Source organism: Pyxicephalus adspersus, chromosome 6 (genome assembly GCF_032062135.1).
Source record: "Pyxicephalus adspersus chromosome 6, UCB_Pads_2.0, whole genome shotgun sequence".
Taxonomy (NCBI): Eukaryota; Metazoa; Chordata; class Amphibia; order Anura; family Pyxicephalidae; genus Pyxicephalus; species Pyxicephalus adspersus.
In genome coordinates, this window is record NC_092863.1 from 5,729,891 (window position 1) to 5,746,254 (window position 16,364).

Below are 16,364 nucleotides of genomic sequence, written 5' to 3' on the forward strand. Positions count from 1 at the left end.
TGAGTATATTATTTTAATTATTTTATAACACATTTGTCGTAAAGGACGCACTAACTTTCCCCCCCCAGTTTTGGGGAAGAAAAAGTGCGTCTTATACGGCAAAAAAATACGGTATATTGAAAGATGAGCGTGCGTTTACATGTATTTTTTTCGGCTGACTTTGTCAATGGTTTGCATTGTCCGCCAAATTAATCTGCTACCTCATAATTAGCAGTAGGGTTGTTGGCCTTCCATGCACTTTAAACATAAGAGTGCCCTATCCAGCCCATAGGTTATTGCAGAACTGCATGTCATCAATCTCAGCACTTTCCATTCTGCTCCCCTTCACTTTTTTATAGCTCACTGATCATTGCACCTGACTGCCTACATAATTTTTCCTCCCTTCATGTAGCCCTATAATGAACCATCATTGTCCACCCTACGTTCGCGCTGTCAACGCCTAGAACAGGACAATGCCACCCTGCTGAAAGCAATAACTGAAGTGGAACAGGAGAGTATGAGGAGCGCCACCCAATACTTGCAGCAGTATGACAAAACTGGGGTAGGTCTTGAGGGAGTTTATCTATAGCCTAGCCCTTGTGGCTTGGTCTGTGTTTTATTCCTGAGAAGGATGTTTTAGCAGTAACTGTTTATGTGTTTTCCCCCAGAGCACTCGCTTAGCGGTTCAGCTTTGGGCAGACCGTCAAATTCAAGATGCTCAGCAAGATCTAGAGAAGACCAGAGTAGAATGGCAAGAGCGTTTAACTGGTGAGAATATCCAAGGTTGAAGTGATTGTGTGATACCAACAATATTAGTATGCGCTTATAAATTTCCCCTATAGCAAATCAAATTTATCAAGATATAACAGCAGCATGGCTATTCCTATAGTTCAGGGTTAAGAAACACAGTAATTGTTCAGGAGACAGGCCAGACGGTCAGTCCTACTGTCTATTATTTAGACACAGCAGCGAGGCCGCCTATGTCTCATTCTAAGATATTCATTGTGAGTGATACAGACAGGCTGTTTATATCTAAAGCACCTCTTCAAAACTCTAGTATACACTTATAGAAGTGAAAAAAAAAACAAAAACTTTCTGTTTCCTGAGTTTTACATAACTGCTCCTATTGTCACTCTTCCAACAATAGTGGGCTGTGCTTCTACCAGACAGACATTAGATGGTATTGTGTTTATTGCACATGATTGATGAAAGGTGCCAATTACAACCGATTGTGAAGCAGGGATCTTGGAAATACACGATTTTAGGTACCTCCCTTCCACCAAATAATTATTGTGATTGACAGGTTTGGGGTTGAATATTGTATTTATTATTTTTGAATTGTGAACATCATGTCTATTGTGATTTTGTTTTTTAGAAATTTAGAGTATACAGGGCATTAGGTACTGTATCATTGTGTATAGGCTAGCAATAAACTAACCAGTTCTCCTCCACAGTCTGACTGTGCTTGACCTTTACTATCTGCCTTCCGTTTGTAGCACTCTGTGATCAACTAAAGGTCTGTGAGAACAAGCTACAAGAGGTCCAGAAAGACCTGCAACAGCTTCGGGAGTATAGGGACCGTGGGCATTCTGTGGCAATCTTGCAAGCTGCAGATCTAGAAAGACAACTGCGTATGCTCGGCGAGACCCATCAGGTGAGATAAGTTGATGATGGACAAAGAAGTAATGAAACCGGACAGCCATGAAGCTTATGCTTAAAATATAGAGGGAAGAAGAGTTTGATGTGTTCCCCATAGCATCCAATCAGATGACAGTGCTCAAAGTGTCACAAATAAAAAAATGTTAAGGACATCTTGTTAAAATAATCCCTTGGGAAAAGCACCAGATGGTGCTTTCACTTCAGGCTTTTTGGAATTGACACCACCACACTACTAGTATAACAATTTATACCTGAAGGTTTTCACACAGGAGATTTGCTTTGTGACAGACCAAATTACTTGTCATAATTCTCCGTAAACACATTCATTTCCCTGACGGTCATCAATTCTCAGATCTTTTGTTAAACTAGATCTGTGAACACAATTTTCATCAAAGGTGCTGCGCTAATTTTTGCACACAACCTTGGAATAGTATCAGTCAGTCATTGTCTTTTTTGTGGGCACATATGATAACTTTTCTGTTCTGTTTTTGTATCTTTACAAAGAATCGGGCAGTTGATGTGGAAGCTTTAGCCCAAACAGAGCTTCAGAAACTGTTTACTGATCAACAAAAGGTGAAGGACAATGCTCTACAGGCTGTAGTGCAGGTTAGTAAAAGTGACTTTGTGCTTTTGTGATAATGCTAGCTGCCTGACCTATATGCTTATCCCATTGCTTCAGGGCTGACCAAAAACAGTATACAGATTAGAAATTCTGCTTTCCGGCTTATTTATGATCATATTATGAAGTAGGATTGAAACCGCAGCATTTTTATGAGACCAGTGAGGGAAGTCTATATATTCTTCCTGGTACGGTTGATCTTTAAGGCTACTCCTACACTGCTAGGGTAAAATGTGCATTCTTTTGAGGGTACCATTTAAAGGCAATTTTGCCTGACTTATTCTTCACTACTCCTTCAACTAGCCTGCTGATGCTCTAGGTCAGTGTTTTCTAACCAGGTTCCTCCAAAGGTTGCTGGTTGTTCCGTAAGCAATGAACAATTTGTGCCTCTCAGATCAGTTAACCTGACACCCTAGATACCTGAGTATTCTGGGATGGATGTCTAATTGCATTCTGCCACTTTTTCAGAGATGTGATTGATTCTATAGCTGGTCAATGCCCACTTTTCCCGGGGGCGGATAGCACTTGCTGGAGATGTGGCGACACACAGGGTACGCTACTGCATGTTTTCTGGGAATGCTCAAAATTGCAATTTTTTTGGAGCTCGGTAGCTAATATTATCTTAAAGCTTACAGAAGTGGATATAAGGGGCAATCCAGCCCTGGCACTTCTTCATGTTTCGGACATGTCCCCCCATCTCTCCCCCCCCCCTTCCTTCTTCCCTTTTTTCTCTTTCTCTTTCTTTTTTTTTATTCCTAACTCCTTTTTTTTAATTAGGTAAATTGTTTGTTCTTCTTTTATTTTTCTTTTCTTATAAAAAATGTTTTTGAAAACCTTAAGATATCATGGTTACTGCTACTGATACAGCACAACGGGTTGGTTACAATGTTTGTATTTCTATGCGGTTGGCCGTTAAGCCACAAGCTTGAAGATATGTATTGTTAGAACCTAACCTTGCTGTATGTTCTTTTTTGAACTGTATGTTATGACCACTTTATTTTCTTTTCTCTCTATGTACCTTGATATCTTTTAATAAAAATAATTTATAAAAAAAAAAAAAAAATAGAAGCATTCTTCCCAATGACCACTACACCAATATATTGTGAGCTGTGGCTATAATATTTATATTCGGGGTTCCCTGAAGACCTAAAAATTATTTAAATGGTTCCCCCATGTTCAAAGGGTTAAAAAACACTGCTCTAGTTTGTGTCTGGGCTCTGTGCACCCATACTTACAATGCAGGACTGCTGGGCATTTTTGTAATGATGTCAGAGTACAAACGATGGGGTACCTTGGAGAAGCAACCTCAGAAAAACCAATTGCATAGAGAGTATAAAGTCTATGGGAGCAGTGTAAAAAGGAAAGTAAAACTGCTTTTAAAAGGACCCTAGACCAAAATTAGCATTTCAGTGCATTTTCCGCTGTAGTTCAGCTTTAAATATTATATTACATTATCAATTTTCAACTCTACAGCATAAATCAACATAAATACATAGATATTGTATAGTGAGTGAGTGTTGTCAATGTACAGCATGAAGCGTGTTATTGAAGGGATCTTTAAAAATAAAGAGAAAACATAAAAAAGAAAACTAATGTGGCCAACATTTCAATGGACTGGCAAGCTTCCATTTCTGTTCTTGGCTTGATATGTTTTATTGTGTCAAGCATTTGGCATCTCCTTTTTTATTTTATTGTAAGAGTATTACAAAGTGGCATTTTCTAAAAAAAAAAACACTTCTGTAGATATGAAGAGGAGCTCCTTTGTCTCCCATATCTGTGCTGAGAAGGCTGTGTTATCAGGGGATCTCCTTTCTTCCTGAAGCTATGTCTGGCATGTTCCATACAGGATCTTCGCTGAGCCTCTTCTATAAGCTGCATTCTTCCCTGCTATAAATCTTCCAGCAACGCTCCAAAAAAGGACTCAAATCCTTTGACTGATTTTCTAAAGTGCCGCAGCAAAGCACCTTTCCTAATTCTAAGCCACATTTTTCAAGGTGTTTGACATTGGCTGACCACAGCAATCGACTCTATCCTGTTCTTGATAAATCGGATCCGGAATTTAATTTGCTGCAAGAGTCAATACAGTCAGTTCTTTAGGAGGCATGGTCTCTTCATCAAGGAGGTTTCCGACTCTCACTCTGTCTCGTGCTGACATAGATCTTTATAAAAGTGTTAAATGACAGCAGGAGAAATGCAAGTGAAAGCTGAAGAAGCTGGTGGCTCTAAGAAACAATCAACTTTAGTTATTTAACTGTATTGAGAAAAAGAAACATGAGGTCTAGTTCCTATTTAATGTACAGCGCTGCGTAATATGTTGGCGCTATATAAATCCTGTTTATTAATAATAATAATAATAATAATAATAATAATAGAGGTGTGAGAATTAGAAAGACCCTGTCGCCAGACTATTTATTTCAGCTAAAATTTTACCTATAAAAGCCTTGTGTATGACATTCAACGGAGAACCACCAACCAAAAGAGAACATCTAGTCACAGACTTAAGATCTGGGTCTGCTGAAAGAATGTCCTCACTGAAGATCTTTCCATAAACATGCACAATCAGCTCATGTTTATGTTTTAAGCACACACCACTGGTGTTGAAACTGTATCAGTAACAGTGGCAAACATTCAGGAAAATCTATCCTGTTCAATTGATTCCTTCTCCAACACTGATTGGTTGGATATGTTTGCAGAGGTTACAGTACTTATTTGTGGTTTACACCTCTTTCAGCAGGTAAATCATTTTCTACAACCTGCACTTGCAGTACAATTACCGGTAAATGATTTATTTTGTATCCTCTACCCCTTTCAGTCCATTCCCCGCCACGCAGATCAATTTTAGGTACTTACATGGCTTCAATTTAATAATACATTACATGATGTTTAAAAGTATACAATTCTGTACTAGTTTTGAGAATTTTATATGTGCCCGGAATTATTCTTTAACTATTTTTCTGACAGCAACACATAGATTGTCTGCCTCTGTCACTGAGACGAATGTGCCTGCAGAACCAAGAGATGAAGCAAAATATTCAGGCCTATCAGCAGGTCAGTGGTACATGGCAAACCCTATTTAATGTACAGCCCTGCGTACATGTTGGCGCTATATAAATTCTGTTTAATAATATTAACTGGAATGTACTTATTACTTTTTAAAACTAAAAATAAAATCTTCCTAGACCAATAACTAATGCTTATTTTTATGATGGGAGTGTGACAAAAGATGTAATCTCCCGCTTAGGACACCGCATCCATGGGCGAGGGCTGGATTAGTATCACTCTTCATGCAATATAAGGGTTTACGTCTAATTTAGGTTGTGAAATCTTTTCCCACAGATGGTGGCAGAGCTGCAAGAAGAGCTGTTACTTCTGCAGAAATCCGGAGATTCTCTGTGTAAGTCTTGGAACGAAGAGAATGAGAAACTTTGCAGAGAACTTCTTCTTGGCAAACCTAGGTGAGTTTTTATCTATCTGTATATATCCTTGCATGTTATAAAACAGTATTAATGATTGGTGGTAAATAGTGTGGCTTACCAATGAATGTTTTTCCTCCCTTAATGTAGTTGGCTTTATTTTATCTAAATCTGAATCTAAAAATGCCAGCAGTCTAGATGTAACTAAATATTCAGCACTGTAATTACATGCGTGATTAATAAACTCTTCTCTTTTTCAGCTGCTCTCCTGAAGAAGATGTGGTACTGAATATTCCTATTAGTCGGAAAATGCCTATATAGCACTGGGGATTTTACAGAAACCTTGCACAGTCATTAAAGAACACAGACTCTGAATTAACCCAAGGACACCCAATATAACCCAGTTATGCAAACAAATAACAAAAGATAAAAAATCATACCCAGTGTTTGTTTTTAGTGCACCAGTACTTTATCTGTGCAGGACAAACTGACGTTTTCCTTTAATATCAGACAGTTTATCTGCGTATCTTAACTCACCTCTGTCATCCACATTTCCCAGGTTGATACTAGTGCTAGCTAAGGCTACGTACACATTTCAGATGTTTCTCGTCTTATAATTGCCTCAGGGCTAGTATGGTACGAGAATCTGTGTACAGCGTTCCCCTGACGTCATTCATGGATCCATCCTGATGCAGGATCCATCCTGACCCGCTTCATAGTTCTCCCTTCTCTATAGAGAAGAACTACACTGTATGTATAGCACTCGTTTATGCATCTTTCAGTCTTTTGTTGTTGGAAAGGATCAGGAAAGATCCTTTCCAACGTTAATTACTGAAAATGTGTACGCATCCTTACACAGGTCTATTGACTCTTTTACTGTTCTTATGGGCTGGGTCACACGGGAGTAAGGGAGAGTAAGTGAGTGATTTGCTCCACAATATTTGAAAGTATAATGTACTTTATGCCTTACTCTTCACCAGGGTATTGGAGCTCTGGGAAAGCAAAGGCAGGTTAAATATAAGCAGTGGAGGCATATTTTTTAGTGAACCTACTTTTTTGTACATGAGCAAAATTTTACAACAGATCTGATAAGCTATTACCGCATGTGAATGGCAGTTAGGTTAACTTATATACAACTATAATTATATATAGTTATTTCATATTGAATTCCTATACATTCATGCCTCTGTATATGATGATTGTAGTTAAATTTTACATTTATACACAAAATGGCCTTATCTGATTTTGGAGCAAGGTCAGAGCTGGTTAGTTCTTGGATGGGAGTCTGAGAATAACAGATTACGTAGCCTTTCGACTTTGAGTCCTATGGGAGAAAAGAATTGTACAATGTTTTTAATAAATTAATAACTCTTTCCTTCTCTGTTCCAACCAAAAAAAAAGGTTTGGATTCGGATATACTTTAAAGCTGACCTATTGTACATGCCCCTTTTTTTAAACCTTTGTAATATTTACAGGTGGTACCCAAACATAGCCTAGGCAGGGGGTCACATGCTGTTTAGGAAAGAGGCTGGATTTGCGTTCAGCCATATCTACTGAATGACGAGTGTATGACCCACTGCCCCAACTGGGTGCTAGCGGGAGCCTGGAGCTTCGAATAGGTAAGCATTATTCAGATTTTAGTAGACATTTACTTCTGAGAAAGAAGGACATAAAATACATCAACAATCCAACATTTCATTCTGCATTAAATTTGATAATAATGACAATTTTTAAATGAAATTTTGATGCTATATCTTTGTTCCTGCACAGTAGTAACAATTGGGATAGTTTTGGTTGCACAGTGCAGTTCTGTACAGTGGTCACTGTTATATTCAGGGGGAGGGATTGTGTCACTGAGAGTCGGTCTTATAAAGCACAGCTGGATGATTGCTCGGGGTTCATTTGTCAGCTCCGGAGCCAGATGCTGTTTTGGAGTATAACATCTTAAAAGCAGAGACAACTCATGGACCAAAGGAAGTAGCGAAAGAATTGCTGAGAAGGATTGTCAAGAATGATGAGACGTCTGCCAGATGTAAAAGGCCGACAACCTGAAGAGTGAAACTCTCTGTGAGAAACCCAGGACTGTGTTCCTGCAAGAACCTTGTATGGGAAAAACGTGGGCTTTTTTAGGAAGCATCAGAGAGGGTACAGAGACTAACATATTCCATGGACTGTTGGTGTCTTTTTTAGAACACAAAAGAACTGTCAAATACAGCAAAATGCCAGCTTGAGGAGCAGCACTAAATGAGGATTTAAAGAATGGTAACACAAATGGTAATATAAGTGACCAACGCAGGACTACATTTTAGAGCTCATGGACTGCCAAACAGGATATAAGAACAGTCAATGAGAACAGGGCTGTGAGAACAAAAGCTTCAAAGTACAAAGACTCGAGATTTCAAGAGCAAAGGGACTATGGAGTTATAACTTAACTCAAGGACTGTTATTAAACACACAAGGGCTGTTTAGGAGAACACAGAGATGTTACCCCAGTTTTTGTGAACACACAAAAGAAAAACAAAATCTTATATTGGCTTTTAGAGATAATCTCTATAAAGATAATAAGAGAAGTATCCTGTGTGAAAGTACAGTGACTGTAAGACTATAGGAACTGTCAAGTTGAATGCAAGAATTGGTCTTGAATTTCACAGCTCTACAAAAGATTTCGTTCCAACAAAACAGTTTTGAAAGTATCAATCAATCGTTAATTGTCTCAACCAAATAGACATAGGAACCTTGCGGTGAAAGCTTGCTAAGCACGGAGGGAATTTTGTGTTGAGTCGGCAGTGGGGTCGAGGTAAGCGCACCATCAATTCACTAATAAATCCAAAGTTTGGCAGCACAGCTTAGAGCAACTTTTTTAATCCTTTGATAAATCCTACTTTTTGACAACTGTTTTGTAAGTTCTGGGGTTTACTTGAAGTTTACTGCATAATAAACTTACCACATACTTGTGGAAATGCATGTCAAGATAATTTGAGCTGCAGTTTATGGAACTAGGATCTTGGCAATGTGGAATTGTGATACAAAATAGGCATTTTTCAAGGAGGAGAACAATTTGCAATATTATTATAACGGTTTATAAAGCTATCCATTCTAGTTGTCATGCACTGCGTGTGCGTGAATCCTGTGGCGTACTTTATTGAATTATGGAGGAATTTCAGGCCCCAGGTTGCCAGTACATCTAAAAAAAAGTACAGCTGATGTGTATTTTTTTTTTATTTAGCACTATTTGTTGGCACCATTGTAAAATATTTTCCTAGCTTTAGAAGAACAGGATTCTTTCACTGGTATCATTTATTGCAGGATGGGTTGGCTATTGGTATGGGGGGGTATATTGTTCTAGGAGAGGAAAGCATGTAGGGTAATAGTCAGGTCAGGGAGGTAAAGGAAAGTTAGTGCACAGGTTAGAGATACAGGGAGGTTATTGTGCAGGTCAGGGTTAGTGGATGGCCAGTGTTCAGGCTAGGGTTATTGAGGGGTTATTTTGTTGGTTGTTGGGGTTGGAGAAAGATTAGTGTGAGTTTTGGAACTTAAAATAAGGTTATCGTGAGGGTTGGGGTTACTGGGTGCTTGAGGGTGCAGGTCATAATGAGATTAGGGCACTGTTGGGGTTGCATGGAGGTTAGTGCTAAGCCTGGAGGTACATGGAGGTTAGTGTGCAAGTTGGGGTAATGGTGGGGTTGTGTTTAGGGGTGTGGAGGTTCAGGCTTCTGGTAGGGATTGTATGTTAGTTGGGTTTGCAGGGAGAGTACTGTGAATGTTGTGGTTAGAGGGAGGTTAATGTTAATATTCAGGTTTTGGTTAGAAAGGCAAGTGTGCTGTTCGGGGTTACAGGGAGGTTAGTGTGCTGGCTGATGTTTTGGGCAAGTGTAGGGTTGGCCGTAGACTAATTTAAATTACTCAAAAATAGGCAGAGAGCTCTAGATAGTCTAGATTGTCCGAATTACGTAGATAGTAAGGATGGGAGGATAAATTGCCCCGGAGCAGCTTATAAATAGGAGCAAGTGTTGGAATCAATACATTGACTGTGAATATGTATAAATAGACCTCTAGCATGCTTTTGTATTCTGCAGTAAATTGTCCTTCCCTGGTACTGTGGCCATTTTACTGACCTCCTTCTTTATCAAGTATGTTCTCCTTCTCCACTTACAAAGGGAAGCCCATCCAAATGCTCCAGTTGGTTGGCGGGCTTCCAAAGACACAGTTTGTTGGATGGGATGTAAGGGCGGGACTGAGCACCCTAGAGCAGTGGAAAAAATGGGACAATCTTTTATTATCTATCCAAGGGTTGTCTAGCTACTGTCGCAGATAAGCAGGACATGTATCTGATGAATTCTTCCTCTTTCCACCTATTTAGATGTGTGCCGCCCGTGCTCCCCTCCGGAGGAGAGCCAGCACACCCCTGCCCTGTTCTCATCAGAATCGCTCACAGAACGACAACCCCATAATGGAAGTATGCATGGCGTCGTCTCCTCAGCCCACACCTGAAGCACATGGCGGTGAATCAGCTGAATCAGAAGGTACTAATGGGGCAGTAGATGGCATCTTCAGGGTGGTTCTCCTGGGAGATCCCGGGGTTGGAAAGACCAGCTTGGTTGGAATTTTCAGAAGAGAGCAAGACAGAGAATCGTCAGATCAACAACAAGGTAAGGACAAGAACACACACTAGTGTTTATTACAGACAAATTTTTTTTAACTAATATCATTTTTTCAAGACAAGATTATAAAAAGAAAGCCTAGTTTGTCCTGAAAAAAACTATTTACGTATTACTTTATTATCAGTAGCAATATTCATGTATGACAGAAAAAACAATCCCCTAGCAGAACTATATAATTTACTACTTGCAGGCAGTAACTTTCACCCTCAAAGGTTTTACCCTGGCGTACTATTTTCCTGGAAAAAGTTCTCCTTTTGAATAGACTCAAATAGTAAGATATTATAGGATATTATGGATATAGGATTACACCTCCTTGAGTCAGACAGATGAGGAACACTCACTCCTGATTCTCCATAATTCAGCAATCGGGGTCTTACCAGCCAGCTCGCTGTAACGTGGATGCATAGGGAACTGCATACAGCCTATTTGGTTGGAATGTTCAATTCTTTAGTGTTTTGACAAAAGAGGAAGTAAGTACTGACTACTTAGAGTATTTATTATACAGCCAACCTATCACTTTGGCCATGACGGGCAATGTACAGGTTTACTGTAAATGTCACTGCCACATAGAGGAAGGTGCAATCTTTGCCACGACTTCACAGCATACGCTTGAGCAGAAGGCGATCCTCTGTAGATGGATGATGATGTAAGTTCTGCCCATGCAAGGATGATACATCGTCTCCAGCAGCTGGCTCTGAGTCTGGCCTAGCTGTACATTTCATGCTTCATGTAAAGCTAAAACAAAAAGCCACCAGGAGCCATTGCATGTCACTTTTGGCAAATAGCTCCACTTGAGACAAATATCAAAAATACATTTCATAAAATTGTAAAATAAAAAAGCTGCTTTTGCTTCAGTTTTAATTTTTAAATTGGTTCTGCCCCGCTTGCTGAAAGCGGTCTAAGGTGATGTAAACTTCCATATCTGTACTAGTTTTATACTATCCAGCTTCCCGGGTTATTGTTCTGCTCCTCGGCCATTAAACCTTTCAGAACCCCTGACCCAGAATGAGTATACAGCTCAGGTGTTCAGTAATTGTGTTATCTGTAATGATTGTTTCAGGTGTGTGACTGCATCGCCCAACACCAACACATCAGATTTATATCCAGGCAATTAGTATTCTTCACACATGGCAGTTTCCATCTTCCCTCTCACTGTCGGTTCTCTTGAAAGTCCTCATCACTGCTAGACAGGTTTATACACAAGTCTTTTTGTGAGCCCTTTCTGCCTTGATGTTTGACATCACATGTGGGTGTTTCCTAAGCCAATCTTGGAATGCCCACTTCTGCTCATAAGAGCTGCACTAACTCAGGGTGCTATGATGTTTTCAGGAAGCCATGTGAAGCACCTTGTTAACCCCTCCCACAAAGTTTGATTCTCACGAATTTCACATAGACTTAGCAATAACATCAATGAGTCTAAAATAAGGTCTGTAATAAAGATGTCATTAGAATGTAAATGTAGGGGGACAAAAAACCAAGGAAGGTAAGAAAGAAGTAAATCAAGCTTCAGCTTTAAGGTATCTAGCTAAAAACACAAATTAGCAAAATTACATTACGACTTTCTGTTATATGATCTGTAGTTACTGCTTTCTTGATAACACAATAACTCTTTCACTCAGAGTTCTACAAATGTACGCTGTGTGTGGATGGCGAGGAAACCAGCCTTCTCCTGATGGACATCTGTGAAATTCAGGTAAGCGACTCTGGATTTATTATTAGGCTTTGGCAAACTCCCTTGATACTTTATTGCTTTACATTTATTGTATACATATACAATACATACATTAAAAAACATGTGTAATGCAGCAAGCTGGAGACACACAAAGAATGGTAGCAAACTTCCTGTCCTCTGCCTTAAACCAACCAGCTTTATCACAGCTGCTTTTTGTTATACATTTAAAAATCCGTATTATAGTCTGCAGTTTCATTCCTTGTTGGTCACTCCGTCACATTTAGTGCAATTTAATGGGGTAATAACATTCATCAAAAGGCAGGAATGTGAATGTGTCAAATAATGAAATTGGTATTGATAATATTGTGGTAGATATCAGATGAAATCAGGCTTCAAGTGGCAGGGCTAGCTTTTCCGAGCAAGCCTGAGCAACTGGTTTGCTTTTTACCATGTCCAGGAAGAGATAGAATCAGGGAATGATTCACTTGAACCTTTGAGGTGAGAGCAATAGGTAGGTAAATAAATAAGCATTTTGGAGATAAAGAGTGTAGATTTTTAACAATGTGATATAAACTAGGCTTCTGTGGTCTTGAGAATCCTGACTATGGGACTTCAAGTGACTTTACAAGTAACCTAAATCCACCTGTGACAGACAGTCTATTCGTTGTTGTCCATTGTTGCAGAAATTAAAGCAACCCTTTTGCTTTTTCTTAACTTTTTGTGTTTTTTCCCTGCTTTTCAGAAGCCTGATGGCGGATGTGACAGCACCACCATGCGCGTGGGTCACGCTTACATCATTGTCTATTCGGTCACTGACCGCTCAAGCTTTGAAAGTGCCTCTGAATTACGGATCCAGTTGAGACGGACACGTCAGTACGAAAATATTCCGATAATCCTAGTTGGGAATAAGACAGACCTCGTCCGCAGCCGAGAAGTATCTGTGGAAGGTGAGTGATGATGAGGAAGTAAAACTCTGGAGATATTTCAGTCAATAAGTCAGTTGTTGGCAAACTCCACTTCTCGTTCCTCTGCCAAATAATTACAACTGCAAAGCTGTATAAAGGAAATCTTCATTGTGATCGAAATAAACCATATGGTTGTCAGTTCCACCTTTCCACCATCAGAGCAGACAGTTAGTAAAGGAGCACATCAGGGCATTTTATTACACTATAAAAGAATTGTTTTACTTGCCAAAATATTTGTGAAATACTTCTTATATATGTGGCCCTTAGCCCCTGGTGTGATGTGAAGTTGTGTAAGAAATCTGACAACACTTTTGCTTTATATTACTGCCCAGCTTCTTTTCTATAGTGAACATCTGGATATAGAACCTTTTCTACCTTCTTCAAGAACCTCGCAACCATTAGCAAGCACTGCACTGCAAACCTAATTTCTTTTTCAAGTTGCATTGTAGCTGCCATACTTTTTCAGAAAGTTTACACTTATCTGTCCACCCTCCATCCAAATTCATGCTGTAAGTCCTGCGGGGAGCTGTTCAACTTTTTCTGCAAGCTCTACTAGGCAATCTCTCAGTTGTTTTATACATTTATATTATTAATATTATTAATATTAATATTAGTAAACTATATAGTGTCAACATATTAGGCAGCGCTGTTCATTAAATAGGGGTTGCAAATGACAGACAGATACAGACCGTGACACAGGTGGAGGAGAGGAGTCTGCCCTGAAGAGTTTCATTCTGGGAGGTGGAGGAAATAAAACAAAATAGGAGGGGAGATATGTAATGGAGGGAAGTAGTGAGGGTTTTAAAAGACAAAAGTCTAAAAGAAGGGTAGGCAAGTTTAAAAAGATGGGTTTTGAGGGCTCTTTTAAATAAACAGAAAGTAGGAGCAGGCCAAATAGGACAAGGAAGACCATTCCAGAGAGTCGGGGCAGCTCTCGAAAAGTCTTTGAGCCGTGCGTGTGATGATGTTATGAGTGAGGAATAAAAAATTACAATAAAAACATTTATTCCTATTGAGAAACACTCTGGTATAGATCCCAATAGATGATCGCTCCATAGGCATGAAAGGGACCCTGGCTGCATGGCTTCCCATAGGTCAGACTTGGTGGATATGTCAGAAGCATACCAGGAAAGTTTAGGACATGAGTGCTGATGGGGAAGGAAGGGGGTTATCTAAAGAGTAACTAATGCCAACTTTTTTTTTCTTCTCTGTTTGACTTTTTTTGCCGTGTGTGTCATTCTCTATGCATGTCCTAGTGACTATTGTCACTAGTATTGAAAGTGAGGGAAAAGCCAAAATTCTAATTGGTCACCACAAAAGAGGGGAATTTCCAGGTTCCAGTGACAACTGTGTAACATAAATAGGCCTGAAAATCATCCATATCACTGTCCACCACTAAATTTTCCTTTCTTTGTAGAGGGTCGTGCCTGTGCTGTAGTGTTCGACTGCAAGTTCATTGAGACCTCCGCCGTCCTGCAACACAACGTCCAGGAGCTATTTGAGGGGATGGTCCGCCAAATCCGATTAAGGAGAGACGGCCCTGATGCAGCTGAAAGTTGCCGACTCCGGAGCCAACGAAAAGAGAGCCTCAGCAAACGAGCACGAAGGTTCCTGGACAGGCTTGTCACACGAAACAGCAAAACCGTCCTTAAAGTACATTCGCGCTCCTGTCATGACCTGTCTGTACTCTGATTGGTTTACTGACTGATACCGGGAAGCCTGTAAATTTGTGTGTGAGCAGTGACAATGTGCCAGTGGCCAAGGACAAAAAATAAAACAGAACACTTCAGTGCACATCTAGTTACGGTTTAGCACTTTAGAAGAAGTGGCTAACCAGCAGTAAGATTTTGATCGGCCATCACTAAACGGAAGCTAATGGAAATGGACAGTTAAGTGGATGTAAAGTTATTTCTGATGGCATTTTCACCTTTTTTGCACTGTTAGTAGGAACACTCACTGTAGACTGCAAACTATATTTTTTACTCTTGTAATCGGACGCCAGGGAGTGTCAAGTCTTTTGACTGTTTTTTTGCGACTACACACTCCACTAAGCACCATTTGTATCTGAACTGGCTACATAATTTTTAGCTGTTATATGAGAAGCGCTACAATCTTTGTATACAAGAGAAAAAAAACAAACTTTGTTCATTATCCCGGATACATTTGCAGATCTTTGCATTTCAGTCCCTTTGTGTGCACAACATGTTGTAGCTGGATAGATATGGGAAGAAGCCAAAAATTGCCGTATGTGCCATGATATAGTTGTAGGTTTGCTTTTCTGCAATTATAGCTGTAAATCAGCATCACGTAGTTATGGGTAAGGTACAAGAACAAAGCCTGTTGGGTGAAAAGCATCAATGGGACAAGATCCTTGAGCACCCAATAAGACAAAGTGTGCAGCCCCTCCATGTGTTGTGTACTACTTTAGCAGCATAGGTCTTGCCCACTGTCTGCTGAAGCACCCAAGGAGGTGTCCTGCGTCTAACCCTGGGTACTAAAAGTTTTTAATCTGGCCCCGCACTTGAAAAGAATAGGCATTAACTGCTTTTATTTAAGTGGAACAGCACCTTGTTTTTAACATCCCTCTTTATAATGTAACCAGATTTTTTCTTTCAGAAGTGCAGAAATTTCCTCTGTTTTTCTCCCGCTGTCTCTCCCCCCTCCCCACTCAGCTCTGTAGGATCTCATGGAATTTTGCCCAGCTCCATCTAATCCAGGGCTGACCAAACAGTGGAAAAATTGAGCTCAGTGTTTATGGAGAGAGGCTGGGAGAGATGGTGAGGGGTTAGATGGTGGAGAGAGGGGAGGAGGGAGATGAAGTAAGTACATATATATTATGTAAAGCAGAGAGAAGATGGACAGTGACTGGAAAAAGTTGAACCTTCTGATGGATGAGAGTTGCTTTTGTTGTGGTGCAGGCTTTGTAATAAGCTGGGTTCTGACGTCTAAGCCTTGGCATACACTGTCTGTGGTCTTACAAAGGGTGATGAGTGCTGAGATATCTGCTTGTCCTCCAACCCAACACCTTTTGCTACTAATAAATACGATCTTAACTCAATCACTAAAATCCCATATAAGCTTTAACATAATAATGTCATTTCAGAGTTTTCTAATTTTTGCAACTTTCATTAAAATAGTAAATGATGACTCTGTACTTGTTTTGGTACTTCCTGTTATGTGATAACAACTGTCACCCAACTGTACTCTTGTATTGTCCCACTTAAAACTACAAACTGGGCCAGAATATATATATTTTTAAACAGTACATGAATATACCAAACAGGGAGCCCATCAGTTCATGTATTGATATGAAGAAAAACAGATAGATGAGCGCCGCATTGTGCTTCTTCTGCTTTTACTGTCCAGTCCAAAGCTGGGGATCCAGGACAATCTGAG

The 16,364-nt window shown here is 39.8% G+C and overlaps 2 protein-coding genes across 4 annotated transcripts in view; both read left to right on the top strand.

Moving 5' to 3' along the window:
* Positions 1-6,109, top strand: part of C6H20orf96 (chromosome 6 C20orf96 homolog) — a 12,452-nt gene extending 6,343 nt beyond the window's left edge. For all 3 annotated transcript variants that reach the window (XM_072414265.1, XM_072414264.1, XM_072414263.1), the window contains exons 5-11: positions 392-541; positions 648-747; positions 1,476-1,633; positions 2,143-2,244; positions 5,219-5,305; positions 5,594-5,712; positions 5,931-6,109. In XM_072414265.1, the coding sequence (XP_072270366.1) occupies positions 392-541; positions 648-747; positions 1,476-1,633; positions 2,143-2,244; positions 5,219-5,305; positions 5,594-5,712; positions 5,931-5,991 (777 nt within the window). In that variant the 3' untranslated portion in view covers positions 5,992-6,109. The remainder of the gene's footprint in view (positions 1-391; positions 542-647; positions 748-1,475; positions 1,634-2,142; positions 2,245-5,218; positions 5,306-5,593; positions 5,713-5,930) is intronic.
* Positions 6,110-6,248: 139 nt separating this feature from the next.
* On the top strand, positions 6,249-16,115 carry REM1 (RRAD and GEM like GTPase 1). Its single transcript, XM_072414267.1, has 5 exons — positions 6,249-8,467; positions 10,031-10,319; positions 11,951-12,024; positions 12,746-12,950; positions 14,386-16,115. The coding sequence occupies exons 2-5, from the start codon at positions 10,031-10,033 to the stop codon at positions 14,658-14,660; spliced, it is 843 nt and encodes a 280-aa protein (XP_072270368.1). The 5' UTR covers positions 6,249-8,467; the 3' UTR covers positions 14,661-16,115.
* The last annotated feature ends 249 nt before the right edge of the window (positions 16,116-16,364 follow it).

Bases quoted from the DNA above. Each gene is read 5' to 3' on its own strand.
- REM1 (XM_072414267.1), top strand. From the start codon at position 10,031: ATGTGTGCCGCCCGTGCTCCCCTCCGGAGGAGAGCCAGCACACCCCTG. The intron at 12,025-12,745 runs GTAAGCGACTCT...CCTGCTTTTCAG, and splicing joins TGGACATCTGTGAAATTCAG to AAGCCTGATGGCGGATGTGA. The intron at 12,951-14,385 runs GTGAGTGATGAT...CTTTCTTTGTAG, and splicing joins CCGAGAAGTATCTGTGGAAG to AGGGTCGTGCCTGTGCTGTA.